Source organism: Coturnix japonica, chromosome 1 (assembly GCF_001577835.2).
Source record: "Coturnix japonica isolate 7356 chromosome 1, Coturnix japonica 2.1, whole genome shotgun sequence".
NCBI lineage: Eukaryota > Metazoa > Chordata > Aves > Galliformes > Phasianidae > Coturnix > Coturnix japonica.
In genome coordinates, this window is record NC_029516.1 from 497,138 (window position 1) to 510,013 (window position 12,876).

Sequence of the window (12,876 nt, forward strand, 5' to 3'; positions counted from 1 at the left end):
TTTGGGGTTCAGTGCTTTGGGGTTTGATGCATCAGGGTTCGGTGCTTTGGGGTTTGGTTCTTTAGGGTTCAGTGCTTTGGGTTTTGGTGCTTTGGGGTTTGGTGCTTTGGGGTTTGGTGCTTTGGGGTTTGGAGCTTTGGGGTTTGGTGCTTTGGGGTTCGGTGCTTTGGGGTTTGATGCATCAGGGATCGGTGCTTTGGGGTTGGGTGCTTTAGGGTTCAGTGCTTTGGGGTTTTGGTGCTTTGGGGTTTGATGTATCAGGGTTTGGTTCTTTGGGGTTTGGAGCTTTAGGGTTCAGTGCTTTGGGGTTCAGTGCTTTGGGGTTTGGTGCTTTGGGGTTTGGAGCTTTGGGGTTCATTGCTTTGGGGTTTGGTGCTTTGGGGTTTGGTGCTTTGGGGTTTGGAGCTTTGGGGTTCAGTGCTTTGGGGTTTGGAGCTTTGGGGTTCAGTGCTTTGGGGTTTGGTGCTTTGGGGTTTGATGTATCAGGGTTTGGTTCTTTGGGGTTTGGAGCTTTAGGGTTCAGTGCTTTGGGGTTTTGGTGCTTTGGGGTTTGGTGCTTTGGGGTTTTGGTGCTTTGGGGTTCAGAACTTTGGGGTTTGGTGCTTTGGGGTTTGGTGCTTTGGGGTTTGGTGCTTTGGGTTTTGGTGCATTGGGGTTTGATGCATCAGGGTTCAGTGCTTTGGGGTTTGATGCTTTGGGGTTTGGTGCTTTGGGGTTCAATGCTTTGGGGTTTGATGCTTTGGGGTTCAGACCTTGGAGTTTGGTGCTTTGGGTTTTAGTGCTTTGGGGTTTTGGTGCTTTGGGGTTTGGTGATTTGGGGTTCAGACCTTGGAGTTTGGTGCTTTGGGGTTGGGTTCCTTGGGGTTTGGTGCTTTGGGGTTTGATGCTTTGGGGTTTGATGCATCAGGGTTTGGTTCTTTGGGGTTCAGACTGGAGTTTGGTGCTTTGGGGTTCAGAGCATTGGGGTTTGATGTATCAGGGTTTGGTTCTTTGGGGTTTGATGCTTTGGGGTTTTGGTTCTTTGGGGTTCAATGCTTTGGGGTTTGATGCTTTGGACTTCGATGCTTTGGGGTTTTGGTGCTGGTTTTGGTACTTCGGGGTTTGATGCTTTGGGGTTCAGAGCTTTGGGGTTTGATGCTTTGGGGTTTGGTGCTTTGGGGTTTGGTGCTTTGGGGTTTGATGCTTCGGGGTTTGATGTATCAGGGTTTGGTTCTTTGGGGTTTGGTGCTTTGGGGTTTGATGCGTCAGGGTTCAGTGTTTTGGGGTTTTGGTGCTTTGGGGTTTGGTGATTTGGGGTTCACACGTTGGGATTTGGTGCTTTGGGGTTTGATGCATTATGGTTTGGTTCTTTGGGGTTCAGACCTTGGGTTGTTTGGTGCTTTGGGGTTTGGTTCTTTAGGGTTCAGTGCTTTGGGTTTTGGTGCTTTGGGGTTCAGAGCTTTGGGGTTCGATGCTTTGGGGTTTGGTGCTTTGGGGTTTGATGCATCAGTGTTCAGTACTCTGTGGTTTGGAGCCATGCAGCGGTGCCATGTTCCAACCCGCTGCACCTGCAGCAGTGCAGCCCCAGCTCCATGTCATTGCAACAGATGCGTGCAGCTGCAGCTCTGTAGCATTGCATCAGATGCATGCAGGTGCAACCACAGCTCCATAGCACTGCAACAGATGCATGCAGGTGCAACCACAGCTCCGTGGTATTGCAACCGATGCATGCAGGCGCAGCCCCAGCGCCATTGCAATGCAACCTATGCATGCAGGTGCAGCTGCAGCTCCATTGTAATGCAGCAGATGCATGCAGGTGCAACCACAGCTCCATAACATTGCAACAGATGCATGCAGGCGCAGCTGCAGCTGCTGATGCAGTTCCCCCTTTGCACCAACACCTGCAGGACAAACCCCCCTTTGCACCAACACCTGCAGCACCGCCCCATGCAACAACCAGGTGAGTCCTCCGTGCAATGCTCTGTTGCACGCTCAGTGCACAACCCTTGCACGCTGCATGGCATGCTTTGCTGCACACTCCATTGCATGCTTTGCTGCACGCTCCATTGCATGCTTTGCTGCACACCCTGTTGCATGCTTTGCTGCTCCATTGCACACTCCTTGCACACTCCATGGCACATCCTTGCTCACTCCATTGCATGCTCTCTTACACACTCCTTGCACACTCTGTTGCACACTCCTTGCACACTCCAAGCCACATCCTTGCACACTCCTTGCACACGCTCCTTGCACATTCCTTGCATGCTCCTTTCACACTCCAAGGCACATCCTTGCACATTCCTTGCACACTCCACCCCTCCCAGTTACACCCCCCCCTCCATTTCTCCAACTCCCCTCCCATTTCAAGGGACCCCCCCCATATTCCCCCCTATATCCCCCATTATACCCCATATATACCCCCTATATCCCCCCCATAATCCCCCAATATCCGCCTATGTTCTCTATAATTTTTCCCCCCAATTTAATTCCCCCCCCTATATCCCCCTATATCCCCCTATATCCCCCCATATCCCCCCCGTCGTCCCCACTGTTGATCCCCCCATTATCCCCCCTATATCCCCCATATCCCCCCATGTCCCCCCCTATATCCCCCATATCCCCCCTTATATCCCCCCATATTTCCCCCTTATATCCCCCCCATTAACATCCCCCTTATATCCCCCCCATATTCCTTCTATTATTTTGCCCCTATATCCCCCATATCCCCCATATTTTACCCCCGTATATTCCTCCTATAATTCCCCCCTATATTCCCCCGATATTAACCCCCTATATCCCTCTATATCCCTCTATATCCCTCTATATCCCCCCATATCCCCCTTATATCCCCCCATATCCCCCTATATCCCCCTATATCCCCCCCATATCCCCCATATACCCCTATATCCCCCTATATCCCCATTATTTTCCCCTATTCCCCCCATATCCCCATTATTTTCCCCTATTCCCCCCATATATTTTCCCCCCATTATCCCTTCTATATCCCCCCAATATCCCACATATCCCCCTATAATCCCCCCCTTAATATCCCCGCCCCCCATCAAGGCGCCCAGCAGCATCAAACCAAGCTGCGGGGGGGTCTACACCAAAATGGCTGCCCCCTGCCCCCATTGAACGAGGCAAGCTGATCATCCAGCTGCAGCACAGGGGCTGCGCAGCCACCGAAACATCTCCCAAGGAGCCTTCCCAAGTAAGGCCCCATATTCCCCATTGAACCCCCATATTCCCCCCATATACCCCATATCCCTCTATATCTCCCCCACCATCCCCCTATTTTCCCCCATACCCCTTCTATTACAACCCCCATACCCCATATCTCCCCCACATCCCCGCCGTAATCCCCCCTATAATCCCCCCATTATCCTCCACCATTATCCCCCCATATTCCCCCCATATCCCCCCATATCCCCCCATATTCCCCCTCCATCCCCCCATACCCCCTTTCCTATACCCCCCCCAATATCCCCCCATTTTCCCCCTATACCCCCTAACCCCTATATCCCCCATATATCCCCCCATATCCCCAACCACTTCAATAACCCCCTCTATATCCCCCATATCCCCCTATATCCCCCATATCCCCCTATATCCCCCCCATACCCCTTTCAATACGCCCTCCTTATATCCCCCATATCCCCCTATATTCCCCCCCATATCCCCCCATTATTTCCCCTATATCCCCCCGTATTTCCCCTATATCCCCCCATTAAGTGTCCAAATTGGATGCGTTAAGTAAAATCTTAAGGCGTTGATTACCGGAACCGGGGTCAATGGAACCCATAAGGTTTAATGGGGGCAGCAAAACTCGTGTAATTGCGCCCCCTGGTGGCCGAGTCGTATATTTGCCGAGCTTGAGAAGCTGCAGCGGCCCGGCTGTGGCTTGCGTGGAGATTCGACGGCAGCCTCAATTGAGGAGGGGGATGTTGGGGCACGGAGCCCCCCAGCGTGAGTGGGAGGAGTTGGGGGCGGTTCCAATGGGGTATGGGGGGGGTCCATATTAGGGTGGGGGTTGGTGCGAAGGGGGGGGGTCCATATAGCGGGTTGGGGGGGTGGGTGTGGGGGGTTCCATATGGGTGGGAGGGTGGAGGGGGGGGTCCATATAAGGGGATATGGGGGGGTCCATATTAGGGGTTGGGTGGTGGGGGTTCCATATAGGGGTAGGGGGTTGAGAGGGGGGGTCTATATAGGGGGTTGGGGGGTCCATATAGGGGGGGGTGGTGGTGGGGAGTCCCATTATTAGGGGTGGGGGGCGGGGGAGTTATATATGGGGGATTGAGGGGGGTGGGGAGGCGTAAGGGGTCCATATAGGGTGGGGGGGGGTGGGAGGTGGCGGTTCTATATAGGTAGGTGGGTGGTGGTGGTGTGTCCATATAGGGGTGGGGGGGGGGGGTCCATATGGCGGTGAGCGGGGTTGGAAGGGCGGGGGGTTCCCTATAGGGTGGGGAGGGTGGAAGGGGGCGGGGTCCATATAGGGGTTGGGGGCTTGGGGAAGTGGGGGGAGGGTTCCATATAGGGTTGGGGGGTTGGGGTGTGTGGGGTCCATATAAGGGTGGGGAGGGGGAGGGGGGTTCTAATATAGGTGTATGGGGGGTTTCCACTTAGGGGGGTGGGTGGGGTTGGGTGGTCTTATATAGGGGTGTAGGGGTGGAAGGGGGGGGTCCATATTAGGGTGAGGGGGTGGGGAAGAGGGGCGTCCATTATAGCGGGTGCGGGGGGGGTGGGGAGGTGGTCTATATAGGGGTGGGGGTGGTGGTGTGGCGTCCATATAGGGCGTGGGGGGTTTATATAGGGGTGAGGGTGGGGGGGGGGTCCAATAGAGAGTGAGGGGTGGGGGAAGGGGGGCGGCGGTCCCTTATAGGGGTTGGGGAGGGTGGGAGGGGGGGTGGGTCCATATAGGTGTGGGGGTGGAAGTCGGGGGGGGTCCATATTAAGGGGTTGGGGTGGGGGGTGGGGGTGGACGGTCCATATAGGGGTTGGGGGTAGTTGGAGGGGGGATCTATTAAGGGGTTGTGGGGGTCCATATAGGTGCGTTGGGGGGTGAGGGGTGGGCGCGGGGGTCCATTATAGGGGTTGGGGGTTTGAGGGGTGGGGGGGGGTCCATAAGAGGGTTGGGGGTTGGGAAGGTTGGGGTTCCATTATAGGGGTGGGGGGGGTGGGAGGGGGGGTCCATATAGGGGTGTGGGGGGTGGGGCTGGGTCCCTATATGGGAGGAGGGGGTCCCAGTATAGGGGTGGAGGGGGCAGAAGGCCGTGGGGTTCATATAGGGGTGGGGTGGTGGTGGGTGGTCCATATAGGGGTTGCGGGGGGGTGTGGAAGGGGGGTCCATATAGGGGTTGAGGAGGGGGTGGGAGGAGGGGGTCATATAGGGGGCTGGGGGTGGGAAGTGGGGGCGGTCCATATAGGGGTTGGGCCTTGGGGAAGTGGGGGGGGGGGTCCATATAGGGGTTGGGGGTTGGGTGTGGGGGTCCATTATAGAGTGGGGTGAGGTGGGAACGGGGGGGTCTATATAGGGTTTGGGGCGGTCCATATTATGGGGTGGGGTGGTGGGGTTCGCATATAGGGGTGGAGGGGGAGAGGGGGGGGTCTATTAGGGTTGGGGGGGTCCATATAGGGCGTGGGTGTGTGGTGGGGGTCCATATAGGTGGGGGGCAGGGGGGGTTCTATATAGGGGTGAGGGGGCGTGGAGAGGGGGTGGGCGGTCCATATAGGGTGGGGTGGGAGGGGGAGGTGGCTCTTATTAGGGGGGGTGTGGTGGTGGTGGCGTCCATATAGGGTGGGGGGGTGATGGGGAGGGTTTATATAGGGGTGAGGGGCGGTGGGGGGGGGTTCCATATGTGGGTGTGGGGGGTGGAAGGGGGGGTCCATATTTAGGGGGTGAGGGGTGGGAGGGGAGAGGGGGGCGTCCATATAGGGTGCGGGGGTGAGGGGGGAGGGGTCCATATATAGGGTGGGCTTGGGAGGCTGGGGATGGGGGGGGTCCATATAGGGGTTTGGGGTTGGAGGGTCGTGGGGGTCCATATAGGGTGGGGGGTGTGGATGGGGGGCTAATATAGGGTTGGGGGGGGGTCCATATAGGGGGTGGGTGGGTGGGATCCATTATTAGGGGGGGGGGTTGAGAGGGGGGGGCCATATAGGGTGAGGGGTGGCGAGGAGGGCGGTCCATATTAGGGGTGGGTTGGGGGTGGGCGGGGGGTGGTCTATATTATGGGGTGGGGGGTGTGCGGACGGGTGGCCAATATTAGGGTCCCTATAGGGTTTAGGGGGGTTGGGAGGTGGGACCCGGGAGGGTACACAATATAGGGTGTGGGTGTGTGGGGGGGGGTCCATTATAGGGTGGGGGTTGGAGTGCGGGGGTTCCTATAGGGGAGCGGGGGTGGGAGGGGTGGTTCCATATGGGGGTGGGGGGGTTGGAAGGGGGGGGTTTCCCTATAGGGGTGGGGGCGGTGGGGAGGGGTGGGGATCCCTATAGGGGTAGGGGGTGGTAAGAGGGGGGGGGGTCCGTTATAAGGTTGGGGGGTGTTGGCGGGTTCCCAATTAGGGGTGGGGGGGTGGGGGGGGTCGCATATAAGGAATGGGGCGGTGGTGGAGGGCTGGCATGTGGATGTGGGGGGTCCCATCCCCACCCTCAAGCCCCATTTTGCCCCCAGGTCTCGTCCATCAATCGGGTGCTGCGGGGGCTGCAGGGATCAATGCAACACAATGCGCTGCAGGGGGGGGAGAGCGCGGGTAGGTGCACAACTGGGTGTGCAAGGACACTGCGGGCGTGCACATATACACAACGGGGTGCATGCACACCTGCAAACGTGCACACACATGCATGCACACACACACATGCACACACATGCATGCACACCTGCAGACACACACACAAGGATGCATGCACACATGCACACACGAGGATGCACACACGCCTGCAGACATGCACACACACACGGATGCATGCACACACGCACAAATGCAGATGCATGCATGCACACCTGCAGACACACATACACACATAGATGCACACGTGCACACACATGCATGGATGCATGCACACCTGCACATATGCAGACACAAGGATGCATGCACAACTGCAGACACACACACATGGATGCATGCATGCATGCACACAAGCACACACAAGGATGCACACACACCTGCAGACATGCAGATGCATGCACACACACACACATGCATGAATGCACACCTGCAGACATGCACACACACATGGGTGCACACACACATACGTGCATGCACATATAAGGATGCACACGCCTGCAGACATGCAGACACATGCATGCACACCTGTACACAAGCACACATGCATGCACTCATTTGGATGCACACACACCTGCAGGCATGCACACGCGTGGATGCATGCACACATGCACACAAGCACACACAAGGATGCACACACACCTGCAGACTTGCAGGCACACGCATGCACACACACATGCACAAATGCACACGTGGATGCATGTACACCTGCACACATGCAAACACCTGCATGCATACCTGCAGACACACACACACATGCACGCACACCTGCAGACATGCATGCACACACATGGACGCATGCACACCTGCAGACACACACACACACACGTGCACACACACCTGCAGACATGCACACACATGGACGCATGCACACCTGCAGACACACACACACACATGCACACGTGCACACTCTCATTTGGACGCACACACACCTGCATGCATGCAAACACAGGAATGCATGCACACCTGCAGACACAAACACACACATGCACACACAGTGGTGCACACACGCCTGCACACATGCAGATATGCAGACACATGCATGCACACACATGGATGCAAGCACACCTGCAGACATGCAGACACACTCATGCACGCATGCACACAAGCACACATGCATGCACTCATTTGGATGCACACACACCTGCATGCACACAGGTGCATGCACACATGCATGCACACACACACAGATGCACACACATGCATGCACACATGCACACGTGCATGCACACATTTGTATGCACACACACCTGCATGCACACCTGCAGACACATACGCACAAGGATGCACACACCTGCATGCACACAGATGCATGCACACCTGCAGACACATACACACAACGATGCGCACATTTGCATGCACACATGCACACACGCATGCACTCATTTGGATGCACACACACCTGCATGCATGCAGATGCATGCACACCTGCAGACACATACACACAAGGATGCACACACATGCATGCACACACACACCTGCATACACACACCTGCATGCACACACCTGCACACACACCTGCACACACACACACCTGTATACACACACCTGCATGCACACCGATGCATGCACACCTGCAGACACACACACACACGTCTCCATGCACCTTCTCCCTTTCCACCCCCCCATCTCCCCCCTCCCCCATTGCAGTTGCAGACCCCCGGACCCCCCCAGGGACCCCCCCAGGCCGCAGCAAACAGCGCAGCAGGACCGTGCTGAGCCAGCAGCAATGCAGAGCACTGGAGGAAGGTGGGGGTGCATTGCAATGGGATCTCATTGGGATGCATTGGGTTGGAGGGGATGCAAAGCAAAGGGGGGTGTGCAAAGAAGGGGGTGTGCAAAGTGGGGTGTGTGTGCAAAGCAGGGGTGTGTGCAAAGTAATGGGGGGGTGTGCAAAGTAAGGGTCCATTGCAATGGGATCTCATTGGGTTGCATTGGGTTGGAGGGGATGCAAAGCAAGGGGGGGGTGTGCAATAAAGGTGGGGAGGCAGTGCAGTGGGTGTGTGCTGCATAGTGGGGGTCCATTGCAATGGGGGGTGTGCAAAGCAGGGGGGGTGTTCAAAGTAATGGGGGTCCATTGCAATGGGCTCTCATTGGGTTGCATTGGGTTGGAGGGGATGCAAAGCAAGGGGGGGAGGGTGTGCAATGTAGGGGAGTGTGCAAAGTGGGGTATGTGTGCAAAGTAAGGGTCCATTGCAATGGGCTCTCATCGGGTTGCATTGGGTTGGAGGGGATGCAAAGCAAGGGGGGGGTGTGCAAAGGGGGGTGTGCAATGGGGTGTGTGCAAGGGGGTGTGTGCAAAGGAGGGTGTGTGCAATGAAGGGGTATGTGCAAGGTAGCGGTGTGTGCAAAGCAGGGGGTGTGCAAAGTAATGGGGGGTGCGATGTAGGAGGGTGTGCAAAGAAGGGTGTGCAAAGTAGGGGTGTGTGCAAGGTAAGGGGATGCAAAGTAGAGGAGTGTGCAATGCAGGAGGTGTGTGCAAAGTAATGGGGGTGTGCAATGTAGGTGGGCGTGCAAAGCAGGGTGTGTGCAAAGCAATGGGAGTTGTGCAAAGCAGGTGGTGTGTGCAAGGTAGGGTGGGTGTGCAAAGTGGGGGTGTGCAAAGGGGGGGTGTGCAAAGGGGGGGGGTGTGCAAAGGGATGGGAGGTGTGCAAATAGGGGGGTGTGCAAAGTAATGGGGGTGTGCAAAGCAATGGGAGGTGTGCAAATAGGGGGGTGTGCAAAGTAATGGGGGTGTGCAAAGTAAGAGGGGTTTGCAAAGCAGGGGGGTGTGTGCAAAGTGGGGGTGTGCAAAATGAGATATGTGCAAAGGAGGGGGGTGTGTGCAAAGCAGGGGGTGTGCAAAGTAGGGGGTGTGCAATGAAGGGGTACGTGCAAGGTAGGTGGGTGTGTGCAAAGTAGGGGGTGTGTGCAAATGGGTGTGCAAAGCAAGAGGGGTTTGCAAAGCAGGGGGTGTGTGCAAAGTAGGGGGGGCGTGCAAAGCACCCCCTGATTGCATCCCCCCCCTTTGCAGCGTTCCAACGGGGCCAATACCCGGACAGCAGCACCAGGAGCCGATTGGCTGCAGCCACGCAGCTCCCTGACACCACCATCCAGGTCTGGTGCTTCTTGCACACCTCTGTTGCACGCGCGTGTGTTGCACACGCCTCCGTTGTGCACCACAGTGTTGCATGCGTCTGCTTTGCACCTGCCTGCGTTGCATGTGCACGGCTATGCGCCATATGCCTGTTTTGCATGTGAGTGTGTTGCACACGCGTGCATTGCACACACTCTTGCTGCACGTGCGTGCACTTTGCACACCTGTGTTGCACGTGGGTGTGTTGCACAGACCCCTGTCGTGCAGCGCTGTGCTGCATGGGCATGTCTTGTGCACAGCTGTGTTGCACGCTACAGGGCACGCTCCTGCACGATGCATGGCACATCCTTGCACACTCATTGGCACACTTTGTTGCACACTTCTTTGCACACTCCATTGCACAGTCCGTGCACACTCCACAGCACACTCCTGCACAATGCATGGCACATCCTTGCACACTCTGTTGCACAATCCTTGCACACTACTGCATGTTGCATGGCACGTCCTTGCACGCTCATTGGCAAACTCTGTTGCACAATCCTTGCACACTCCGTGCCACACTGCATTGCACAATCCTTGCACACTCAGCGGCACACTCTGTTGCACAATCCTTGCACACTACTGCATGTTGCATGGCACATTCTTGCACACTCAGTGGCACACTGTTGCATACTTCTCTGCACACTCTGTTGCACAATCCTGGCACAATGCATGGTATTTCCTTGCACACTTTGAAGCACACTGTTGCACAATCCTTGCACACTCCACAGCACACTCCTGCATGTTGCATGGCACATCCTTGCACACATTATGGCACACTCTGTTGCACAATCCTTGCACCCTCCTACACGTTGCATGGAACATCTTTGCACACTCAGTGCCACACTCTGTTGCACAATCCTTGCACACTCCTGCACTTTGCATGGCACATCCATGCACACTTCGTGGCACACTCTGTTGCACAGTCCTTGCACACTACTGCATGTTGCATGGCACAATCCTTGCACACTCTGTGGCACACACTGTTGCATAGTTCTCTGCACACTCTGTTGCACAATCCTGGCACAATGCATGGCATTTCCTTGCACACTTTGAAGCACAATCTGTTGCACAATCCTTGCACAGTCCTGCATGATACATGGCACATCTTTGCACACTCAGTGCCACACTCTGTTGCACAATCCTTGCACACTCCTGCACGTTGCATGGCACATCCTTGCACACTCAATGACAAACTCTGTTACACACTGCTTGCACACTCCACAGCACACTCCTGCACGTTGCATGGCACGTCCTTGCACACTCAGTGCCACACTCCGTTGCACAATCCTTGCACACTCAGAGGCACAATCCTTGCACACTCCATGGCACGCTCCTGCATGTTGCATGGCACATCCTTGCACACTCAATGACAAACTCTGTTGCACAATCCTTGCACACTCCACAGCACACTCCTGCATGTTGCATGGCACGTCCTTGCACACTCATTGGCAAACTCTGTTGCACAATCCTTGCACACTCAATTTCACACTCCTGCACATTGCATGGCACATCCTTGCACGCACCATGCCCACCCCACACTTGCTTGCACGCTGCGCAACCTACCCATGCACTCCCCATGCCTACAGCATGCCCCATTGCACACTTGCTTGCACACTTCCTTGCACACCCCATTGCACAAGGAGGGCACATCCTCATCCCCCCCCCCAGGTGTGGTTCTCCAATAGACGAGCCAAATGGCGCCGTGAAACCAGGCAGCAAATGGAGGCCAACACTGCAGGTGAGACCCCCCCCCCAACCCACTATAGGGGTCAATGGGGGGGAGCAGGACCCCCATATTACACGCAAAGGGGGGGGGGGGGGGGCCTTCCTTGTGTCCCCCCCCACCCCCCTAATGCAGGGTCTCCTATACAGGCTCCTGGTGCCGTTGGCTCCTGTGCCCCCCCATCACGACAGCCCCCATCTCTGCACAGGTATGAGAGGGGCTGGACCCCCTCCTTCATGGGGGGGGGACAAGGGGGGTCTGCATTGCCCCCCAACACCCCCCCGCTTGCCATGGGGGCACTGTAGTGATGCAGCAATAGGGGTTGCCCCCTTCCCGACGGGGTGCCATGACACCCCCTCCCCCAATGATCTAGTTAAACCTCGCTCAAAGTTAACCATTGACTGATGTTTCTTGCGTCCACCCCACCCAAGCACTCCAGCTGCCCCCCCCAACTTCTTGGAGCCCCTCGGAGCCCCCCCCGGCCCAGTGACCCCTCTGCACCTCTGCACCCCCAGCCCCTGCTCATGGGATGATGGATGTTATGGTAAGGAGGGCAATGAACACATGGGGGGGGGGGTCTCAGGGCACTGCGTGGTGCTCAGGGGGTACAGGGACCCCCCCACCCCACACTCACCCCCAGCCCCATGAGGGTCTGCAGTGGGGTGGGCACCTTCAGCCCCCCTTACCTGACCTCCCCCCCCCCTTACCTGACCCCTATGCATCCTACAGGCAGCAGCCCCCTCCCACTTCCATGGCAGCCTATGGAGGGTCCCCCCGTGGCCCTTCTGCCCCCCTTCCCCCACCCCACATCTATGAGCATGGTGGGCAATGGGGGGCTGCAGCTCGGGGGTCCTGGGCCATGCACTGCAGGAGGAGCGTGCATGGGTTCACGTTGATCTGAAGACGCTGCACCAACAAGTCACTGCCCTGGATGGTCCCACGCTTTGTTGTTTGCTCTGAATTAAAAGGTTTTGGGGGTTTTGTTGATGTAGAAATGGAATTTAATGAGAGAGACGCGACCGACTCCTCCACAGGCAAAAAGATTGGGATTGTTCCCAACCCATTTCTCCAGTGTCTGAATGGAGATAAAGCCCTGAGAGCACAGATCCAGGGAATGGATGGGATTGGGGCTGGGATGGGGCTGGGGATGGGATTGGGTTGGGGTTGGGTTGGGGTTGGGGATGGGATTGGGTTGGGGTTGGGTTGGGAATGGAGAGGGATTGGGTTGGGGTTGGGAATGGGGTTGGGGTTGGGAATGGGATTGGGCTGGAGTTGG

At 56.6% G+C, this 12,876-nt stretch overlaps 1 protein-coding gene and 1 long non-coding RNA gene across 2 annotated transcripts; both read left to right on the forward strand.

Annotated features, from left to right (window-relative positions):
* Positions 1-6,620: 6,620 nt before the first annotated feature.
* On the forward strand, positions 6,621-11,850 carry LOC107323329 (paired box protein Pax-4-like). Its single transcript, XM_015882725.2, has 5 exons — positions 6,621-6,726; positions 8,410-8,508; positions 9,773-9,855; positions 11,546-11,615; positions 11,750-11,850. Exons 1-5 carry the CDS (start codon positions 6,690-6,692, stop codon positions 11,812-11,814), a joined length of 354 nt encoding a protein of 117 aa, XP_015738211.1. The 5' UTR covers positions 6,621-6,689; the 3' UTR covers positions 11,815-11,850.
* A 185-nt stretch (positions 11,851-12,035) lies between these two features.
* On the forward strand, positions 12,036-12,587 carry LOC116653351. Its single transcript, XR_004306975.1, has 2 exons — positions 12,036-12,144; positions 12,330-12,587. It is a non-coding gene; the product is annotated as an uncharacterized LOC116653351 (long non-coding RNA).
* Positions 12,588-12,876: the final 289 nt, after the last annotated feature.